The following is a 24,157-nucleotide window of genomic DNA, read 5'->3' as shown; positions in this document are numbered from 1 at the left end:
TGTAGGTCCAATGAGCAGAAGGCTGAGGCAGGAAGTTCAAGCCTGGTCAATATATCAAGACTCTGTCTCAGAATAAAACTAAAGCCTTAGTGGCTCATGCCTGTAAGCCTTGCTACTTGGGAGGCTGAGATTCGGAGGATCATGGCTTGAAGCTAACTAGGTATACACATGAGACCCTTTCTTGACCAAAAGCTGAATGTTGTGGTATGAACTTGTTATTCTAGCTAGATGGGAGACACAAAGATCAAGTGGTTTCAGTTTCAGGCCAGCCTGGGAAAAAGTCTGAGAGACTTCTTCCTTTTTTATTTTTGGTTGATCGTGGGGCTTGAACTCTGGGCCTAGGTGTTGTCCTTCAACTCTTCAGCTCAAGGCTAGTGTGCTCTACCATTTGAGCCACAGTGCCACTTCAAATTTTCTCCATTTATGTGGTGCTGAGGAATCTAACTCAGGGCCTCATGCATGCAAGGCAAGCACTCTATCACTAAGCCACCTTCCCAGCCCCCAGAGAGACTTCTTATCAATGGAAATCATTGAGTGTAGTGGTACACATCTGTTACTCCTCTGAAAAACAGAAAGACTGCAGCCATGCATGTGGCTGGGGAGAAAGCAAGACCTTGTTTCAGAAACAACCAGTACAAAAAAAGGCTAAAGGCATAACTCAGCAGTAGGTCTTGAATTCAAGTTGCAGTACAAAAGAAAAGAAAATTAAATGAACAGTCACTGGTTCTCTAAATAATGGTTCCCAGAACAGCCTCATAATTCACAAACTTTATAGGCTACGATAATGACAATTTGCCTTGTGAAGGCTAAAATGTGTTTGTGATTTTAACTAAGTATCACTATTCCACAATACTGTGAAATATGTGAAATTTATGTAATCATCTAAATCTCAATTTAAAAAAAAAGTGAGAGAAGGGATGGATTAGGAGCGATGGGTCACAATGTTGTCAGACACCTTGTATTCATATACTGTTTTGTAGAATGGGAACTTCTTCGTACAACTACTTAAAGGTATTAATAATAAAAATGTGAGAAAAAAAAGAACAGCTTCATAATAGCATTTGGGGATTTTCTAGAAATGAAAAAGATTGCCTAAAACCTTGGTATTATTTTGCTGGGAAAGAATAGTGAAAAGGCAAGTAGGTTATTCTTTTTTTTTTTTTTCTTTTTTTTTTTTTGGGTCCGGTCATGGACCTGAACTCTGGGCCTGAGCACTGTCCCTCAGCTCTTCAGCTCAAGGCTAGCACTCTACCACTTGAGCCATAGTGCCACTTCTGGCTTTTTTTTTTTTTTCTGGTTATATGGTGCTAAGGAATCCAACTCAGGGCCTTATGCATGCAAGGCAAGCGCTCTACCACTGAGCCACCTTCCCAGCCCCAAGGTTATTAATTCTTAAGAAAAACAAGTTATGCAAAACTGATTTGCCTTCTTGGGTGAAAAGTAAATAATGAAAATAGGGAACAATATAAAGGAATAAGACTAGCATTCTGCCAGAGAATGCTACGATTTAAAGGTAGAAACAAGGATTCTTATTCTGATTTTTCTTGAAGCCACTGACACATACAATACTGTATGCCTTAGGCTTATTCTTATTTGTATGATAGTAAGAGGGGTGATCTACAAGTCTGTAGAATGTGGACAATGATTTAGTTTACAGGTCTTTCTATTCTTGAGATTTTTGTCTCTTTTTATTAAAACTAAATAAAGTACATTGCTTGATACATAGTACTTTTTAAAAAATGTTTTTTTTATTGTGAAAATACCGTACACAGGGGTTACAATTACATGAACAAGGTAATGAGTACATTTCTTATCAAGCACTGTTGCCTCTTCCTTTGTTTCCCCTTACCATACCAGCTCTCCCATCCCCATCCCCCACCCACCTCCCCCAAAGTTGTAAAGTTTGTTTTTCGACATCTCATTGTTTTGTACATCTCATTGTTGCCATGGGTCCACCTGTATCCTTATTTAAACAATTTTTTTTCCTTTCCCCTCCACAAATTATACCAATATCAAATACAGTGAAAACAGGGGTTATACCATGGGAGAGGGACATACAAAGCAAAAAAGAAATCATCTTATAAATATGTTAGAAACAATATTAAGAAAGAAAAATCATTTGAGTCCTTATCTTGGGATTCATTTTGCCTAACATCAACTTATCTGACCATTTCTGCTTGTCTCAGACATATAGTAGTTATTGCAAATAAGGGAAACCATGGGATCTATGTTTCTTTGGACCTGGCTTACTTCACTTAATATAATTTTTTCCAAGTCTTTCCATTTCCTAACAAATGGGGTAATGTCATTCTTTCTGATGGAAGCATAGAATTCTATTGTGTATATATACCACATTTTCTTGATCCATTCATCTACTGAGGTTCCATATCTTAGCTATGGTAAATAATGCTGCAATAAACATAGTTGTGCTGGTAGCTTAAGTACTTTCTTTAAAATTTGAAAAAAAACCCCACAATTCTAGTAGGAGGAGGCAGGTAATAGCAATTTACTGTAGCATGGCACAGTAAGGAGGAATGGAAGGTAAAATATAACTCTCAATTAAAAATTCATGTTTTTCTTATGAGTTTGCTAACTTTACTAGTGTAACACACTAGATGAATTGAAAAGATAATTACATAAAATTATGGAACAACACACTCTAGGGAAGAGAACAACAACAATAACTGTAACAATAATAATATGAGTACATACATGCAGGTATACATACAGAAAATATACACATGTATAGTACATAATATACAATGACAGTAAATTTGAAGATAAATAAGAATAAATTATCTAATCAGAAAAATTCAGAGAAAATAGATTAGAAAGAAAGAACCAAAGAAACAACTCAAGGCCTGAGAAACTATACAAAAATTAGAAATATGTGGAGTCCTAGAAGAACAGAAAATAGAACAGCAAGTTTTTAATAAAAGCTAATATCTATAAAATATGGCAAAAGACATAAATTTATACAATCAAGAGGCTCAGTAACATGTGGTAATAATTAGTAGAATGACTTCAATTGAACTGATTACTAATACTAAAGAGTGAAGGTGTATGAGTAAAGGGAAAGAAAGAAAAATGATATATTCCTTATAAAGATCAACAATTTAAATAACAACTTATCAGAAATATAGATCCCCAAAGACAACGTAATAATACATACAAAGTTCAGAAAACACCCTTCCTTGAAAATAGAAGCATGCCAGGTACAATACCTCAAGCTAGTAATCCAAGCTACTTGGGAAGTGGAGATCAGGGGATCAGGGTCAAGGCCAGCCAAGGCCAAAGAAAGTTTGAAAGATTCAATCTAGACCAAGGTTTGGGTGCAGTTGCATGCATCTGTCATCCAAAGCTACAGGACAAACACAATAGTTAGGTGTGGTGACACACACCAGTTATCACAGTGATGTTGGGAAGTACAAATGGGATCTCAATCTAGGTAAGCCTTTGCATATAGCAAGACCCTGTATTGAAAATAACCAATACAAAAGGGACTGGCAATGTGGTGTAAAAGGTAGAACACTTGCCTGGTGAGCTCAAGACCATGAATTCAAACCCAAGTCTACCCACTGTAAAAGAAAAGAACAGAGGCAAGGTATGATATTTTCACATAACAGAAAACTTAGAGCATATATCAACCAAAGAATCAAGCTATGAAATGTAAAAGCTATTCTTTGATGTGAAGAGAAGACTATCACTGGAAAAAATGGGTCTTTATAAAATAATGAAAAACATCAGAAAAGATCAATACTGAATACAAATAAAAGATTTCAACTTTTAATTTGCTTCTAACACACAACTGTCATAAACATTCTCATGAGGTTATAATGCAACACATAACAGCTATCCCAAAAGGCAGGTGTAGGGAACTTTTATTTGTTAAGGACCATTTAAAAATTTACAACAATTTACAGGCCATACAAAATTATCAATACAGGCAAATGGCCATCGGCACAGCCAATGAGAAGCCTACTTATTTGTCCCAAATGATTTCTTTGGCCTTATACAGCCTATGAGCTGGATATTCTCCACCCCTTAAGAAGTCTAAAAAAGTACAAATAGATCTATACAGCAGAATTCTACATTTTACATCAAATGAAGTGCTAAACATTTACAGATATATAAAGACTCATAAAAATTAAATTCCCACTTATTCTTTCTTGAGAAGTTGCCTCAGGATATAGAAAAGCAAAAGAGTAAACGCACTAGAAAGACAACTACTTGAATTACAAACAGCAATTAACCAGGAAAGCAATGAAATTAAGATATAGGAACACAGCAAAACTCTGCATAGTCACCAGTGTGCACTAGGAAAGGGGTTTGGAGGACTCAGGTTTCCAATGGAAAAAACAAGACGATTTGATATTTTATATAGAAATGGTTTAAGATATTGGCAATATTTAAAAAGAAAGACATGAAAGATAATTATGAACTCTTAAGAAAAACCAATGATAATATAGAAAAGATATAACCACAAATATTAATTGTTCATGGAAGTAGTAATATACAATCACAATAGTGTAAACACTATGTTGACTTTTACCTTCTAAAATCAATCTAGAGATACAGCACAAATAACAATCATGATTAAAATACAGAATTTAAACATTATTAACCTTCACACTATAAAATTAAAGATAACTAAGTCTTAGAAGTAGGTAGTGGAAAGAGTAGGGCAAGAGTGTTATTATCGTCTCACAAAGTTTCAATAATGAAGACCTTGAAATTTTCTTAATAGAGACCCAGAAACACAACAAATTAGAGATTGGACAAATGGGATTGCATGAAACTGCAGAGCTTCTGCACGGCAAAGGACATAGCTAGCAAGATCAATTGAAAGGCCACGGATTGGGAGAAAATCTTCTCTAGCTATACAATGGACAAGGGTCTCATATACTTAGAACTCAAAAAATTAAATCCCCCAACAACAAATCCTCAAAGAAACAACTGCCTGATAAATAAGTGGGCTAAAGACTTAAAGAAAACTTCTCTGAAGAGGAAACAAGAATGGCCAATAGACACATGAAGAAATGCTCAACCTCTCTAACCATAAAAGAAATGCAAATCAAAACAACACTGAGATTCTACCTCACCCCAGTTAGAATACCTATAATGAAGAAATCTAATAACAACAGATGTTGGAGGAAATGTAAACTTACTTGTTCAACCACTTTGGAAAGCAGTATGGAGGTTCCTCAAAAGACTCCACAGAGAGCTCCCCTATGACCCAGCAATCCCACTTTTGGGCATTTACCCAAACAATCACAAACAAGGCTATACTAAAGCTACCAGCACAACTATGTTTATCGCAGCATTATTTATCATAGCTAAGATATAGAACCAACCTAGATGCCCCTCAGTAGATGAATGAATCAAGAAAATGTGATATATTTACACACACACACACACACACACACACACACACACACACACACACACACACACACACACACACACACAGGAATTCTATGCCTCCATCAGAAAGATGACATTGCCCCATTTGCTAGGAAATGGAAAGACTTGGAAAAAATTATATTAAGTGAAGTAAGCCAGGCCCAAAGAAACATAGGTCCCATGGTTTCCCTTATTTGCAATAACCAGTATATGTCTAGGACAAGCAGAAAAGGTCAAAAGATATGTACATATGACCATATAAGATAATGTTAAGCAAAATGAACCCCAAGACAGGGACACAAGTGTTTTTTTTCTTTCTTGCTATTGTTTATTAACATACTTATAATGTACTATGTGATTTTTTTTTTGTTTCTTTGGTATGTTCCTCCCCCATAGTATAACCCCTGTTTTCACTGTGTTTGATTCTGGAGCCCTGCATCTTGTATATACACTTTACTAATTTGGGGAGGGGAAGGGAAAAAACAAAATGCTTAAATAGAGATACAGGATGACCCATTGTAACAATGAGATGTACAAGACACTATGTTAAAAACAACTTTTACAACTTGGGGGGCAGGGAGAGAGGAGTTGGGGAGATAGTGAGGGAAGGGATGGTAGGGGAAAAACAAAGGAGGAGGTAACAATGCTTGATAGGAAATGTATTCATTACCTTACTCAAATAACTGTAACCCTCTGTACGCTATTTTTACAATTAAAAAATATTTTTAAAAAAAGGAATAACACCTTGTTCTTGAAGGAATAAACTGAGCCAGGTATGGTGGCACATCCCTATAATCCAAGCACTTGGGAGTCTGAAGCAGGATGATCTGGAGTTAGAGGCCAGACTGTGCTATATAGCAAATTATAGGCCACTCTGGGTTACACAAAACCCAAATCAACAAACACACCAAAAAGACCAACATCATCAACAACAAAAAAGGTGAAATATAAATTATTTTTGTCTATTCCAATAAGACAACAAAAAGTGACATAAGAGTGTAAAAGTAGTGCAAATAAGCATAATGCTTCATTAGATATACATAAAGCTGATCAATTATGAAAATTCAGTGGAAGCTATTTGGAGATAACAATGATAATCATCAGAAGAAATAAACAGTTTAACATAATTGTCCTTCATAAAAGCAGATTGGAAATGGGAAGAGTTAAAAATGGATAACTGTTTTTTTCATTTTGATAATACTGAATCCTTTACACACACACACACACAAATACACACACACACACAAATGTGAGGGCATGTACACAGAACTGTCACAGACATCTGAATGTATTATTAATAGTTGGAGGTTCATGGGAGAATTGAGTCCTTGAGAAGCATATGGATAATTTTAATTAATGCAAATGTATTAGATGAACTAGAAGGAAGGGTGTACAAAGAGATCTCAACATGCTTCTCAAGTAGTTGTACTTTTCACTATTTACATGGTGAGATGGAGTTCTTGCTTCCTATCCCTGCACATTTTATCCCTTACCTGTTCTGCTACAGTAAATTGGCCCTGCCAGGTTATTTTTCTAAAGTTCCAAATGACAAGGAATAGCCCTTCAATCCTCTATTTCTCCTCTTGAATGTAATAAAATACTGAAGCTTAAGTTGTACATATCCATGATTCTTAAATTTTAATTTTCTTTTTACATATTGCAAAATAATTGTTTCTCTTAACTTTGTCATTTATTTTATTGTTTGTACACTTCTCTCACTAGCAAATTTCTTTCCTTCCTTCCTTTCCTCCCTCTTTTAATCCCTTTCTCTTTCTATAAGAGGGATATATTTATATTTTGTAATATTTTAGTCACTGAAGCTATATAATTGTGTAACACTGAACTGCTGTAAAATATAAAAATAATAGAATGAAATAATTTCAAACATATAAACCTTGACAAATGTTTTTCCAAATCCCAAGGCATAATCAAAGGAAAATTATATAAATAAAATTAAAGCCAAACTACTGTATGTATAATTATGTTATAAATAAGGTAGAAGAGAAGAGGTAGCTCAATGTCATACTATATGGACAGATGAAATATTATTCAAATAAACATGTTAAATATGTAACCCTGCTCATTAAAATCTGCTCATTAAAGCAATGATTTATCTCTGAAAAATGAGTGAAAACTACTAGACATTTAGTACAATGACAAGAACACTACAGATAGTATCAACCTAATGGTGAGACCAAGAAAAACGTCAGTAAATTTTATTTTCATTGTTGGCAATCTAAATCTCACTTTTTTGGTAAGTAAGAGGAAGTCATGACTGCAGTGTATCCCAGCCTCAGGCTTGGGAAAGCTGTACCTCATGTCTCAGAGCAATTTTTTAGTAATAAGTTTTAAAAACAGGTCAGTGTTTCATTTCTAGGCATTCCAATATTGTTAGTAAAATCCTAAGGATGGAGAAGGGAGAAGGAGCATGACTCACTTGTTGTACCTACTTGTAGCTTCAGCTTAAAAGTGTTTACTAGCAAAAGCCCAATCCATAAATGCCATGGTGAGTCATATTTTTGCAAGTTTTCACTTTAATAAAACCTTAATGTGGAAATGCACTTAATATCATAATAGGTTTATCTGTTACAGCTTGCTTAGCTGAAGGAATTGAAACTAAGAATATTACTGAAGCCCTGGTTATCTCAGTATATTTTATTATTTATCCAACAAGTGCTAATGGAACATCTACTGTGAAGATCTATCATGTGCAAAGCATGAGCTACAGACTAAAGGCATAGAAATGAAGAGGATAAATAAAAAGCCGTCCTATACCGAATATATAACTTTACAATTCTAAGCTTATTATATCATAATGATGTGATGATGTATTTATTTGTGCTTTTTTTGGTACAGAGTTCTTTCATATTAAAGGAAGAGGAAATCAGAGTTCTAACTACTCTCTGATAACTTAAAAAAAATAACCTAACAAATAAAAATGAAAATGGCTTTCTTTTTTAAAAAACAAAAAGTGGAAAATCAGGGACAGGAGGAGGGAAATGGGAAAGTGAAGGGAAAAAAATGAACCTCTGTGCAACAACTTAATAACAAAAATAAAGTTAATTTTTTAAAAAGTAGAAAGTACAAACAGAAGAATAGAAAAAAAAGCACAACCCTGGGCTCTGTCCTCGTGGCCTAGGGGAGCATAGGGCTCTGCCCAATGATGTACAGTCCCTTTGCACAATGTTGCATATAAAGCTGGGCTTTGTGTCTGCGCCTGCATATTCCTACAGCTTCCCAGAGTCCTGTGGACAGTGACTGGGGAGATAAACCATGCAGGAAACAGTATTAAAAAAAAAAAAAAAAAGGACAGGAAGGTAAACTGCAATCTCGTGACATCATCAGTAGTAGTAAGCACTAAGTCCTAGAGTCTGTTGTAAGCATTTTACTTGAAAAAATTCACTCAATCCTTACAAGCTCCATGGGTGTTGTTATACACTTTTTCACAGTTCAGGAAAATAAAGCCCAGAAAGGTTATCTATAACTTGCCCAATGTCACAAACCTATCAAGTGGCAGAATCTGCACAACCACATCATATCGCAGGAGTTAACATCAACAATCATCTGTTTCAGGGATTGCTTCAGTTATCTTAATAAGAAAATGAAAATTTATTGGGGTGATGATGTTAAATGGAGAAAGACAGTTATCTTCAAAAGTCTTAAAGAATATTAGGTATAACTTTATATACCACAGATACCAAAAAAGCAATTAAATCTCTGAAAATGTTTCCTGCTTCTATATCCACTCCTACTAGTTTTATGTAATAGCGTCTCATAGCGCCTCTCTCTCTCTCAGAGAGTCTCTCTCTCTCTCTCTCTCTCTCTCTCTCTCTCTCTCTCTCTCTCTCTCTCTCTCTCTCTCTCTCTCTCTCAAACAAACAATATAAATATCTACAAATGCAAATCACCACAGCTAAGGGTCTAGACTACAGCTCAGGAAAATAAAAAAACAAGTTATTTTTTAGTACATTCCCAGTCCTTTTTAAATTTGTACTCTTGACCTCTGCAAATTATGAAAACAATGCTTAGTCTCTAAATCTCTTCTAAACCTCAGCTTTTGTAAAAGTATAAATCTTGGTTTCCCAGGATTTTTCATACTGGTTCTTATTCATCTTACCCCCCTTTTAACATCCTTCTTCTTTGTGAATTTTTAAAGTAATCTTTTCTAAGGTTTACTTTTTGATCACTGTGAATAAGAACTGAAGGTAGAGAAGACCCAAGTTTTAATCTTTATCTCTTATACCTTAATTGCTTAATGGCCAAATTGTTTTACCTTCACTAAGATTAGAACCTTTTTATTTGCTTAATTCTCAATCTTAAGAGATATTTACCTACTCCTTAAGTTTTCTCTCTGTGCTCAACAGATTTGTAGCTATAGCCATTATTTATTTTTTAAATGCTAAAACCACATTACCACTCTGGTTCACAGCTATTAGCTTGAATTAAATAGGCCTCCTCTTCTTAAAATCAGCCTCCCTCCTAATCTCTCTAGTCTTACTATTGAGGTCATCAATTTAAATTCTTTAAAAATTTTGTTATTAAGTAGTTGTACCTTTTTTTGGGGGGGGGTCTGGTCCTGGGGGCCTGAACTCTGGGCCTGGGTGCTGTCCCTCAGCTCTTCAGCTCAAGGCTAGAGCTCTACCACTTGAGCCACAGCACCACTTCCAGCTTTTTTCTTTTTGCTTATGTGGTGCGAGGAATTGAACCGAGGGCCTCAGGCATGCAAGGCAAGCACTCTATCTCTGAGCCACCTTCCCAGCCCCTAGTTCTACCTTTTTAAAGAAGTTAAAATTCCATTAGACAGGTTATGAGTACAATGCATCTCAATTCTTATTCTTAAAAATCTGTGGAACTTTCATATTCCTGGATTTTCAAAATCTTTTTTCCTTGCATTTTTCCACTGCTAGCATGTTAATTTATCATTGTTCCAGAGGCCTATTCAATTTTGTGCCCGTTTTCTCTTCCACAGTATCCTTTCATTTTGCTCCAAACTGATGTATTGTCTTAATTCTAAGAGTATACTCAAATCGGTATCCTTTTACTTTCAAATCCACATAATAAATATAATCTCTTCTCCCACTTAAGAAAACACCTAATGTTAAGATTTTAAAGTGCTTTGTATGTGTATATGTGTGTGTGTGTATGCGTGTGTCTATGGTGTGCTGGCACTGGGGCTTGAACTCAAGAGACTGTGTACTTTCCCTTGACTTTTTCACTCAAGACTAGCGCTTTACCACTGGAACCACACCTCTTACTTCTGGCTTTTTACTGAATAATAGGAGATAGTGTCTCACAGACTTTTCTGCCTGGGTGGACTTTGAACTACAATCCTCAGATCTCAGCCTCCTGAGTAGCTAAGATTACAGGCCACCCACGCCAATTTAAACTGCAATTCATCTGGAGAATTTGATTAAACTGTAACTTTTCCATGATCTTCCAGAGTGCCAAGATAATTGCTGGCTTCTTTGTTCTCAATAATTATCCAGTCTTCTTTTAAATAACGTAACTTTCTCTTATAAGTAAAGTATGCTCCCTCGAACACTTACTTGTTCCACATGATTTTATAGGGATTATGTAAGAAAAAAAGGTCAGTTGTCAAATAAGCTTTGAGATGCAAAATTACAGTTAAATTAGGTAGGTGCCTTTATTAAAGTACTATATAGAGCTTTAAAATGATGAACTTAGTTTCTCTATCGTCATTCCTCTGTTTTTGACATGAGAGATTCCTTTACTCCACCATAGTCTGATTCAAATCCAAATCATTACTTCTGAACTCTATGAGCCTTCTAGCTTGAGCCAGATTCATTTTTTAATCCTTATCTCTTGAGTCTTAATCTTTCTCTAGAAACATACACATTTCTTTTATTTCAGGATTTCTACTTTTAAAATGATACTTGGACCAGGTTATCTAAAATCAAGACCTAGCAATTCTTAACTGGGGAATAAATATAAGTAGGTAGGAGTATGCTGGTATATGCAAATTTATAGCATAAAATGTGGGGAACTTTCCTGCAGGTTTAACTTAAATATTTCTTGAAAACCATTTTTATGATAAATTAATAATAAATGTAGACTATTTAAAAAATGAGAAATATGAGACTTTTCAGGGTTGCTTTTCTATTGAACATCCCAGGCTCTTTGGTAAGAGTTCACATTTCTCTGTACTAAAGGCACTTCCCCAAGTAAGTCCAAGAAGCACTAATATAGGCCAATGGAGGGAAAGAAAGGATATAAAAAGGAAGTATCACTAAGAGAAAACTTCCACTGCCAAGTACTATCCTGGATGCTTTATGTATATGCTGCTTCTTAATGTCTAAAATGATACTACCAAAGTTATTATTTATTTAAATTTACAGAAGAAAATTTTAGAAATCTATCCTAAAAACTACCATGGTGAAAATATTTCATTATATAATGCTGAAAGAATAACACACATATCATTAAAATATTATAATTGACTCCCAGGGGAAAAATGAATATAACTAGAAATTATTCTTTTTAAATTAATTTATAATCAGTTTAATTTTTTAGCTTTAGTATTTTCTGCTAAAATTTTATTGATAGCATTAACAAATTCCTGGATATTCAGAAGTATTATTCAGATGATATACTAAAGTTTTAATCAATAAAAATGTAAAACATAAGCCTTTTTTATACGTAAAAATTTTTACATTATTTGTCTGAAAAAGTGCTTGCCCCAAAATTAATGCCTACTATTAATTATGATTTTACTGTCATTTATATGTTGCCTGAATAATGCTGAGCAGTTTTAAGATTTCACAAACAATCCCAAAGATGTCACACTATTTTGAACTGAGGTTTATTTTTTCATATAATACTGCAGTTTGAATCTCTGCATAACTGAAATAAGCTAGAATCGTAATTAAAATAAACTAGATGTTTCTTTTTTAAATTTTAATACTTTATTTGATTCACTGAACAATATGCAACTTGAACAATTCATAAGTGAAAAATTGAGATATTTGGCATTCTCATTATACACATTCTACAATTGTGTGTTATTATTCTGCATTATACTTCAGCACATTCTTGTATATTTTTCTACTACAGAAATCCTCCATTTATCCTGATATCACTATTACTTTAAGACAACCTTAAAGTAAGATATACAGATTTATTAAACCACCTAAGAGGAATTCTTATAAAAGGACAAACTGCAACATCTCTTAAAATAGAAAGTACCATAGATGAATTTTAAATTAGCCAATTTATAAATAAATACACACATACGTACAACTTTTCAGGAATATACACTTTGGCAAAGGCCCCCAAAATGAAATTACTTGAATATGATTAAACTGATTACTTGAATATGAATAAATCTTTTTAAAAATACAAATTTTATTAACAAGTACTTAATCAGTATCTGTTACTATTAATAAAGTTAGGATTTAAGAAATAATGAAATAAAAATCTTTTGTTTTATATATATACATTTGTATGACAAGCTAACTATAAAAGAACATTAAATGATAACATACGCTTATTAAATATATGTAAATTAAAAATACATATTTTAACTTTCTCAGCAATAGTTATATTAAAATTCAAACACTTTATTTGTTTTATCTTACAAAGAAAAGTAAAATCTTTTTGCTAATGACATGACTATATCAGTGACTTATATTTTCATTATGCTTTAATATACTAATTCTCCCTATTTAAAGATTTCCTAAGTATTGGACATGGGTGAAAGTCTCAAAATGAAAGGAGGACTGGAAATTAAGGGGCATACTGACAAAAAAAACCCACCAAAATCTTTTGCCCCTCTGTGCATGTTTATCTCTAAAGTGTATACCTTCTGAATGAACATATATTTAAGAAAAGTAACCCTGAAAGAATCAGCCTAGATGAAAACATTTTTCCTTTTTGAAGGTGGCTTAAGATCAGTCTATATATTCTAATTCTGAAAAATCAAGACCTTACATTTAAGACATTTCTAGGTTAGATGAATAACTAAAAGGAGAAAATAGTTAAGAGTCAGAAAGAAGAAAAGCCTATGAGAAAATGCAACCTGAAAATTCAAGTTGATAATTACCAAATGGTCTGGAAAATACAAGCAAAAATGGTAAATTTCTAATTTAACCAGACTCTATATGGAAAACTGACAAAAATCAATATAATTAGCAAATAATATCAAGTTTTAAAAAATATCCTTACATTTTTAAAGGCTGCAAGATCATTCACTTATTTCTAACAATAAAGGAAAATTTTGATATGGTAAGGAAGCATGCTTACAAAATTCTAACTTTCCATACTGTATATTTTAAAGGTATTTTGTTTAATAAGGGTATTGTAACACATTATAGAGGTTTACTCTAGAATCATTTTAGAAGAAAAATGTTGACCTTCACATTTACATTTAAAAACTGAGTTTCAAATTTCTTTATTTGCTATTAATGTACTCTCGTTTAAAAACCTCACAATACACAAAACTAAAACAATATATAATTTTAGATTAAATATACCTAATAACAACTTGTTACTTGCTTCTCTGAAAATCGTTGAATGCTTCCTATAAAGCTCAAAGTAGGCCTTATTGCTTAGAAATCCATGCAATACACAAATAGTCAACTCATCATACTCACGGGCTTTAATTTTTCTTCCTTGTAACAATACTATGTAGTTGTTTCCCCTTTTCATGTTTACTCACAAGTCATGTTATCAGTTCTTACACATCAATAATGATCCACAATCTAATCTTCTTCAGTCAGTTCTTCACACTGTCCAGAACTTATCGTGCTTTACAGGTGACACTTCTTATAGCATATGCTGATTATGGTCCCAATGCACAAGAGAGGCTCCCAAAGGGGTTTAGAGCTCTTAACAACATCACCTGCTTCTTTTTGTATCCACAGAAGCACTGAGGCATGTTTTGAACACCTAATGATTTCAAGAAAGATTATACTGACGAATTCTTTTCATTATATTGCTTGATATGAAGTTGTTTTTCAAAATACTGCAGCAAATATAACTTATAATTCCACTAAGGAAAAAAATATATATATTTTTTTCCTGTGGCGCAGTTTAGTTTACCCTTAGGTTAGAGCAAATTGCTAGAAGACTGATTCTTAGGTTTCTAATGGTGCAGCATTAACCACAGTGAATGATTCACCGATGTTCTTCTTAACATTCAAGAGTAACACGGAAGACTAGGAGTGCAGCCTAGGTCCAGAGCTGATGAATGGTGCAGTGCTGCTGCTGTCATAGCAACCAAGGGAGGGGGAGCAGCACCATATAAGGAACTGTGACATGGATTCTGGGAACAGTTTATATTAAAATGCTGTAAGCATTTCATGCCTTAAAGCTATAAACTCCTCTTACTGATTCTTTATCAGGCTTACGATTCTGAATTTGAACTGAACTATGTGACTATAAACAGAAAAATACAGTGACTAAGTACAAGCCAAAAAACACAAAGGTCATGTAAAAGATCAATAATACTTTAGCAAGCTAATACAAGTCTGCAACATCTTTATAATTTATGAAGTTTAACTGTTCGAATTAGACAGTGATATTTTGCTGCAATGTAAGGAATTGTCTAGAATATTATATAGCAGAAAAATATTTTAAATACTTAAGAGTTATTAAAATGTAACACATTTCATTTAGATATGCATCAGATATACCAAAACTGAAGCATTGGAGGTATGGCTCAAGAAAATCAGTGTGAGGCACCAAGTTCAAGTCCTAGTAGCAGGGGGAGGGGGAACACCATGGGCAGTTAAGCAATGACACCAATTTAAAAGACAGGCATACTACCTCCTACATTTCTTCTAGATTCAGAAAATTTCAAAAGACATAAACTTCACTAAAAATGCTTCTTGCACTCATTCATGCCTATAATCCTAGCTACTTGGGAGGCTGACAATGGTTTGGGGCCAGCCCAAGAAACAAATTTGAGATTCCAGCTTAACCAATAACTAAGTAAGGAGATACCTCAATAACTAGGTAAGGAGCCACCTCATCCCAGGAGGCTGAGATGGGGAAAATCATTGGTCTAGGTCAGCTTACAGGAAAAAAAAAAAAAAAAAAAAAGAAAAGAAGAAAAGAAAGAAAGAAAGGAAAAGAGAAAGAAAGAAAGAAAAATGTTGTAAGACCTAATCTTAGTTATGGCAGGAAGAGAAACAGGAGGATGGTAGCCCAGGCCAGTCCTGGGGAAAGAGGAAGATCCTATCTTAAAAATAACCAGTGCAAAAAAATTCTAGGAGGTAGGGTGGCTCAGCAGAACATTTGCCTAGCAGTTCAATAAATACCCTGAGTTCAAATCCCTAGTACCACTTTAAAAAAAAGCACAACTAATTAGTAAAGAAGCAGGCTATATTACAAAAGAGAAGGCTTACCATCACTGAAAGAGTTCACAAAAGGCTACCGTGCTTTCCACTTAAGACTATAAAGATTAAGTGAAGTAAGCCAGACCCAAAGAAACATAGTCCCATGGTTTCCCTTATTTGCAATAATTAGTATATGTCTAGGATAATCTTATCAGATGAGAATAGCTCAATAACTATGTATATAAGACCATATAAGCTGATCCTAAGTGAAATGAACTCCAAGAATTAGGCACAAGAGGTTTTTCTTTGTTTTTGTTTCTAATGTACTATGTGATTTTTTTGTTTCTTTTGTATGTTCTTCCCCCTTATGGTTTATCCCCTGTTGTCACTGCATTTTATTTTGGTACCTTGGTATTGTATATATGTTTATTTGAGTTAGGGAAGAGAAGGGGAACAACAGAATAGTGAGACAAAGGACAAAGGGGGAAAACGAATTCAACAGAGACACAAGACAATATGTTGGAAATGATCTGTACCACTTGGGAGAGGGTTGGGAGGGAAACAACTTGGACAAGAAACGCACTTATTACCTTACTTATGTAACTGTAACCCCTCTATACATCAACTTGACAATAAAAAAGACTATAAATATTAAATTTGCTTATGTAAAGGACCTAATGCTCTCTGGAACACAATAATAGCTCAACAAACATTGTCTATAAGTTGCTATATCTACCATTATTATTATTGATAAGTTTAGTTAAAATGTACCTGTAAACTCATCTGGACATGATAAAATGTTTTGATTTCTATGGTTATTAGAAGCTAGTCAACATTTTATGGTCTCATGTCAATCTTCCATTCATTCAGTGGTTTTGGATGCTTGGCTAAAAAGATATATACTGTACTCTCAACTCCACCTTCATTTCTTACTTTCTATGTTCCATTAATAAGAATAATGTGTCATTCTCAGGGAAATGGATGGATCTAGAAAAAATTAAGTGAAGTAAGTCATGCTCACAGAGACAATGTGTTTTCTCTCATACATGGAAGCTAAATTTAAAAGGCAATTTTGCATGATAACATATGCAGGGCTCTATGCATATACAAACAGACTATAGGACAGGATACTTAGAGGAGGAGTCCAAAGGTGCTAATTCCTCTGAACAACTAATTTATTGTTTATCAAAATGAATACCAAGAAATGGAAACATGTTCTGCTGGGGAGGGTATAGGAAAGGGAACATAAATGGAGGGAAGAAGGGTAAACAAATACAATCATTATATTTAATAAACATTATAAAACCATGAACTATATAACTTGAGGTTAGGGATGGGAAGGGGAAATGGGGGAGAATGATAGATGGGGTAAAACGGAACATGAAGCATTGTACTCATAATCTGACTTACGGCATTGTAACCTTTTTATACAACTTCTTAATAATTAAGAAATTAAGATTAGAAATAGAATTACTTCTATTATGTTGTCAGATTTATTTTCACTGAAATGTTCACTGTATATTTTACTACTAAGTATAAGTTTTATAAGCAGTTCACAGTGTCAAAGAATATACAGTACTTATTTTCTCAGTAAGGTTCTATACTTAGCTGAATTAAATTTACTAACTGTATTATTAAAATTCACCATATCCTATGTCACTGAACTGTCAATTTTGTAAGATATGAAATCTGCCTTAAATATGAATTTGTCAACTTCACCTTCCATTTTAACAATTTGACATAGATTTTCTTTTTTAAAAATATTTTTCAGCATGCTAAGCACTCTGAAATCCTGAATTCTTGGGAGATGGATATAGGGGGACCAACATTCAAAGTCAGTCTGAGCAAAAGTTAGGGAGATTCCCATATCATACACATGGTATACACATGTAATTCCAGCTACATGGTAAGCAGAGTTAAGATAATCACTAAGACCAGCTCCAGGCAAAAAAAAAAAGCAAGACTATCTGAAAAATAACTAAAGCAAAAAAGGGTAGAGTATGACTCAAGTGGCAGAGCACTTGCCTAGCAAGCTGTAGTGCCTGAGTTTTAAGCCCCATGCTGCATGCCTTATATATGTGTGTATATAAATATACACATATTTATGTGCATATATATGTATATATATATATATTTATATGAATAATAACATTCCCTAGCAGCAATTGAATAGAGGTGCAAAGACAGGCCTACTATATTTTAATGTAATACACATAGCAATACTATAGCTGCTATAAATTCTACAATACTATAAATAATACTTCTACTCTGTATTAGTGGAAATATTATTTAAATACAAAAAACCCACAAAATTATTTTTGTATCAAATGCTTAAATTCCCATAAAACCTAAAAAGAGATTGAATTATATCACAAAATCCAGAGTCCATAAACATTACAGATGAATTTATTTGCTAATTTCTGCTGCTATTTAAGTACTTAAAATATACAGAGTGGCAAAAACTCTCTCCTGGGGCAAACTTTGGTCAAGGGCTCTCTAAGCCTGTCTCTGCCTAGTAGCACAACTGTAGCAAGAATCTTGGTAACTAAGTCTAGGAAGAATTTCTATGCACCTAGTAGCTGATCACTCTGCCAATTCCTGTTAAGTCTGATACTCTCTCATAATAAATTTCTACCTATGATAACTGAAATTATATATATTGAATTAAGTAGTAACGCTTTAACATTCTCTACTTTTAGTCTGGAAGACAATGGAAATAACCTCTTCAAGGCCAGAAATGATAGCAAGATCCCTTTTTGCCATAATTCAGTGGTAACTGAATTAACTTTGGAGTTTACAACAGCTTGATCTTTAACTCATAGGCAGAGAACCTCAATCAACAATAGTGAGAAAGTAAATTAGAATCTTGTATAAACATAATAGTTTAACTAGTGATATTATTACAAGGATTGAGAAGTACATAGGGCTGGGAAGATGGCACAGGGGTAGAGTGCTTGCCTTGCATGCATGAGGCCTTGGGTTCGATTCCTCACTACCACATAAGCAGAAAAACCCAGAAGTGGCGCTGTGGCTCATGTGGTAGAGTGCTAGCCTTAAGCTGAAGAGCTGAGGGACGGAACCCAGGCCCAGAGTTCAGGCTCCACGACCAACAACAACAACAACGTATATAAATTTACTCACTTAACCTTACAAAAATATGTAGTGCCTACAGTTACTATTGGTGGAGTTTAGAACTACCATACATCTACTACAATTTTTAATCTAATGACATTTTCTATGTCTTGAATTCCAAATTTTTTGCAAAAATATGTACTCACAGGCTGTAGTATGAATACATTTAAGTATCTCAGACTATAGACTAATGCTACATGTAGGTCCTTTATAGTTTCAAATTTGCATTTTAATAATTTTCTCAGGGTACCTATAAAATTCTCCATTTTATACAAGGGGAAAAAAGTAGCATTTATGTTTACTATATGCTATGTTCAAGTAATTTTATTTAATCAGACCAATCCTGTATCTTTTACTAACAAAATTCCCAATACAGCTTGACTTCAAATGTTTCTAAAAAAATTGCAAGGTAATATTATTTTAGCATAACTTACATAGCTATATAAGTAATATTACATATACATACATACAAACATATGCATTTCAAGTTGTTCAACTTTATTTGTAAAATAGCCTGCCTAACTTCTAGGTCTCCTAGTTTCCCTTTATTGTTTAGCTATTTGGCTGCATCTTCTCTTACGTGGCACAAAAAAAATTGTAATTATTATACCAAATACCATTAAGGTATAATTAATTAATGATATAATGACTTATACCATTTAGTATAACTTCTCTAAATTTCAGAATTCTCAATGGCAAAATAAGCTACTTCATTACTGTATTATATTCAGCACATTTTCCTTTTGATAAGACATTACTTCCCTGTAACAGTTTACTTGTCAGTAAAATGGAGACACGTGAAAAATATATTTCTTCTAAGCATATGCCACAGAGGGCATTCAAATGAAAACTGATATATTTTTCCTACTACTCGTTAAAAAGTTTAATTTTGCTGGGCGCTGGTGGCTCACGCCTGTAATCCTAGCTACACAGGAGGCTGAGATCTGAGGATCGCGGTTCAAAGCCAGCCCGGGCAGGAAAGACCTCGAGACTCCTATCTCCAATAAACCACCAGAAAACCGGAAGTGGCGCTGTAGCTCAAGTGATAGAGCGCAACGCTCGCCTTGAGCTGAAGAGCTCGAGGGACAGTGCCCAGGCCCAGAGTTCAAGCCCCACGACCGACCAAAAAAAAAAAAAGTTTAATTTTAAATTTTTTGTTGTTGCTTTTCTGAGACAAAGTCTTGTTATTTCCTGGCCACAAACTTTTCCTCTCTTCCAAAGTGCTGGGATTATAAGTGTGCACCACCATTCCTTAAAAACATAAAAAACTGTTACCAAACATGAACAAATTTTAACAATGATAATCAGCACCTAATATTTACCAAATATAGTTTTAAGCAAGTATTAAAAATGTGGTGACACAGTGAATGCCTGTGGTTCACACCTATAATCCTAATTACTCAGGAAGCTGAAATCTGAGGATGGAGGTTGACAACCATCTGTGAGACTCTTATCTCCAATTGATCAGTAAAAAATAGAGTGCTAGCTTTGAGCAAAAAAACAAACAGCAACAAAAACATGCTCAATGATAATACCCAGGCCAAGTTCAAGCCCCTGGACGAACATTAAAAAAATTGTGATCATTAGCCAAGTGCCAGTGGCTCAAGCCTGTAATCCTAGCTACTCAGGAGGCTGAGATCTGAGGATCACAGTTCAAAGCCAGCCCAGGCAGGAAAGTCCATGAGACTCTTATCTCCAATAAACCACTAGAAAACCGGAAGTGGTGCTGTGGCTTAAGCAGTAGAGCACTTGCCTTGAGCTGAAGAGCTGAGGGATGCACGCACCCAGGCCCAGAGTTCAAGCCCCAAGACTGACAAAAAAAAATTGTGGTCACTGTAATAATAATAATACAATCCATCTAAGGTCATAAAGTTGTTGCCCCATTTTGTAGATAAAGAAATAGAATCACACAGTGGTAAAGTCACTAACTCAGAGCTGAGATTTAAAAAAAAAAAAACAACTCACAGTGACCACAGGGTCCGTGTCCCTTTCATCCAGTTTTGCTACATTAACTTACTTTTGTACTGAACATAATGGAGTACATTTTAAAACTAGTTACAGACTTCAAATTATGTGTGTCTTTTCTTAGCAGGCCTTTCCCTGTACTCAGTCACTGGCTCCCTCCAGAGCTGTCAGAGTACTTGAAAATAGATTTATTTCTTCAAATGAATCTTCATATGTATCTATATTGATACATATGTATCAATACATATACATACATAAGTATGAAAGTATTAAAGTTACATAAGAACAATGATAAGAAAAGGTTACTCCTTTTCATATCTTTAAGATGAGACTCCTTGTAATATCTTTAAGTGCCTACCTTGCTGGAAGATGAGAAGGAAAAGATGTGCAAGGTTAATGAACACTGGACATTGTAGTCCTTCATACTCTGTTCTCTCCTCAATGGATAACAAAAGTCAATTAAAAGGTAAATCAGATTATATTATTTCCTATTCTTCCTCTGCTTAAAAATCCTACAATCAAAGTCGTCTCTTCATCATGACCCTACAAATTCTAGCTTCAGCTTACCTCTTCACTCATCTTTTATATATTTTTATTGTAAGAATACTCTACAGAGGGGTTATAGTTACATGAGTAAGGTAATGATTACATTTCCTATTGAGCATTGTTAACCTCCTCCTTTTTTTTTCCTCCTACCATCCCTTCCTTCCCCACTTCCTCAACTCCTCCTCCCTCCCGCCCCCAAAGGACATAGCTAGCAAGATCAATAGAAAGCCCATGGATTGGGAGAAAATCTCCACTAGCCATACAACGGATAAGGGTCTCATATCTAAAATATACTTAGAACTCAAAAAATTAAATCCCCCAACAACAAATCCTCAAAGAAACAACTGCCTGATAAATAAGTGGGGTAAAGACTTAAAGAAAAACTTCTCTGAAGAGGAAAAAAGAACGGCCAATAGACACATGAAGAAATGCTCAACCTCCCTAGCCATAAAAGAAATGCAAATCAAAACAACATTGAGATTCTACCTGACCCCAGTAGATTGGCTATAATCAAGAAATTGGTGCTGGGAAGGTGGCTCAGTGGTAGAGTACTTGCCTTGCATGCATGAGGCCCTTAGTTCGATTCCTCAGCACCACATAAGCAGAAAAGGCCAAAGTGGGGCTGAGGCTCAAGTGGTAGAGTGCTAGTCTATAGCTGAAGAGCTGAGGGACAGCACCCAGGCCCAGAGTTCAGGCCCCACGACTGACAAAAAAAAAAAAGAAATATAATAACAACAGATGTTGGAGGGGATGTGACCAAAAGGGAACCCTATTGCATTGTTGGTGGGAGTGTAAACTTGTCAACCACTTTGGAAAGCAGAATGGAAGTTCCTCAAAAGACTCCACAGAGAGCTCCCCTATGACCCAGCAATCCCACTTTTGGACATTTACCCAAACAATCACAAACAAGGCTATACTAAAGCTACCAGCACAGCTATGTTTATCACAGCACTATTTATCATAGCTAAGATACAGAACCAACCCAGATGGCCCTCAGTAGATGAATGGATCAAGAAAATATGGTATATATAATGGAATTCTATGCCTCCATCAGAAAGAATGACATCGCTCCATTTGTTAGGAAATGGAAAGACTTGGAAAAAATTATATTAAGTGAAGTAAGCCAGGCCCAAAGAAATATAGGTCCCATGGTTTCCTTATTTGCAATAATTAGTATATGTCTAGGATAAGCAGAAGAGGTCAAAAGCTATGAATATATGACTATATAAAATGATACTAAGCGAAATGAACCCCAAGATAGGGACACAAATGGTTTTATCTTTCTTGCTATTATTCCTAATGTATTTATAATGTACCAGGTGATTTTTTTTGTTTCTTTTATATGTTATTCCCCCATATTATAAGCCTGCTTTCACTGTATCTGATTCCGGTGTTCTGCATCTTTTACATACATTTTTCCGATTTGGGGAGGGAAAAGGAATAACAGAATGCTGAAATAAGGATACAGGATGACCCATTGTAACAATGAGATATACAAGACACTATGTTGAAAACAAACCACTCATTTTTAAATACCATCCCCCTGGATTTACTTTGCTGAAGCCATACCTGACCACTTTGCATTCCTTTAATACACTAAGCTCATTTGGGCTTTTGGATTTTTGTTGGAACTATTCTTCTGCCCAGAAGGCTCAGAGACCACATCTGCCATGGTTACCTCCTTTTCATTCAAACCTCAGCTCAAATATGTCCTCTAACTCTCCTTAATCATTTTATGTAAAGAAACTTTATTTCTAGCCCAGTTTCTCATATCCAACTCCCTATTTTATATACCTTAATAGAGCTTACCATGATTTAAGGTTAAAATGTTTACCTATTGACCTTTATTACCACTCTCCCAAATAAAATTTTAAAAACCTTTGAAGCAGAAACCTTAATAATCATTTTCACTAATCTATTATGTCTAGAAAAGTGCCAAGGACAAAGCAAACCAAAGTAAAGTTTTGTTGAATAAATAAAAGGCATTGAAGAAAATCAGGCACTGGTAGTTCATACCTATAATCCTAGCCACATCTGAGGCTGAGATCTGAGGATCACAGTTTGAAGCCAGCCTGGGCAGGAAAGTCTGTGAGACTCTGATTGCTAATAAACTACCAAAAAGACAGAAAGTAGAGCTGTGGCTCAAGCTGTACAGCTCTTGCCTTGAGCAAAAGAAGCTCAAGAACAGAGCCCAGGTCCTGAGTTCAAGCCTCAGGATAGGCATGCGCGCGCACACACACACACACACACACACACACACACACACACACACACACACACACACACACACACACACACACACACACACACACACACACACACACACACACACACACACACACTACTGAAGAATAATGGAAGCAAACTACTACAGTGGCCATGTAAACATTTTTATGACATTTTCTTTAAGTAAATGGATTTCAGTCATTTAGGAATCATAAAATACATTTTTAATTTTAAATTCTTAGGTCTTTGGCAATCTTTAATAAGTAATAAAACCATTTGAGATGTTACACATGCTCTAAACACTGTAAAATGTAATTTTAATAGTTCATATCATTATCAACTATACCCTTTCTTAAGGTTTTACTACATCACCTTTATGATCCTAAGCACATTCTTGTCTTTGTTATTAAATGGATTTTCCTTTTAATCTTTTTATTTTTTGTTCCAGTCCTGGGGATTGAACTCAGGTCCTAGATGTTTCCCCTACACTTCTGTGCTCAAAGCTAACGCTTTACTATTTGAGCCACATCTCCACTTGCAGCTTTTTGGTGGTTAACTGGAGAAAAAAAGTCTCATGGACTTTTCTTCCT

The 24,157-nt window shown here is 34.7% G+C and overlaps 1 protein-coding gene and 1 pseudogene across 8 annotated transcripts in view; one reads left to right on the top strand and one right to left on the bottom strand.

The window, feature by feature from the left end:
* The window catches only part of Tanc2 (tetratricopeptide repeat, ankyrin repeat and coiled-coil containing 2), a 282,394-nt gene that overhangs the window by 168,786 nt on the left and 89,451 nt on the right, over nucleotides 1–24,157 (bottom strand). The window contains exon 2 of one of the 8 annotated variants that reach the window (XM_070027724.1): nucleotides 14,013–14,307. The exons of the other annotated variants lie outside the window; for them this stretch is intronic. Within the exon in view, the coding sequence (XP_069883825.1) occupies nucleotides 14,013–14,067 (55 nt within the window). The 5' untranslated portion in view covers nucleotides 14,068–14,307. The remainder of the gene's footprint in view (nucleotides 1–14,012; nucleotides 14,308–24,157) is intronic. 8 annotated transcript variants of the gene reach the window in all.
* Nucleotides 8,504–8,691, top strand: LOC138831247 (small nucleolar RNA SNORA73 family; annotated as a pseudogene).

This window comes from Dipodomys merriami, unplaced genomic scaffold (genome assembly GCF_024711535.1).
Source record: "Dipodomys merriami isolate MVZ:Mamm:240054 unplaced genomic scaffold, mDipMer1.0.p SCAF_19, whole genome shotgun sequence".
Taxonomy (NCBI): domain Eukaryota; kingdom Metazoa; phylum Chordata; class Mammalia; order Rodentia; family Heteromyidae; genus Dipodomys; species Dipodomys merriami.
The sequence above is the reverse complement of the archived record's forward strand: the minus strand, read 5'-3'. Positions and strand labels throughout refer to the sequence as shown.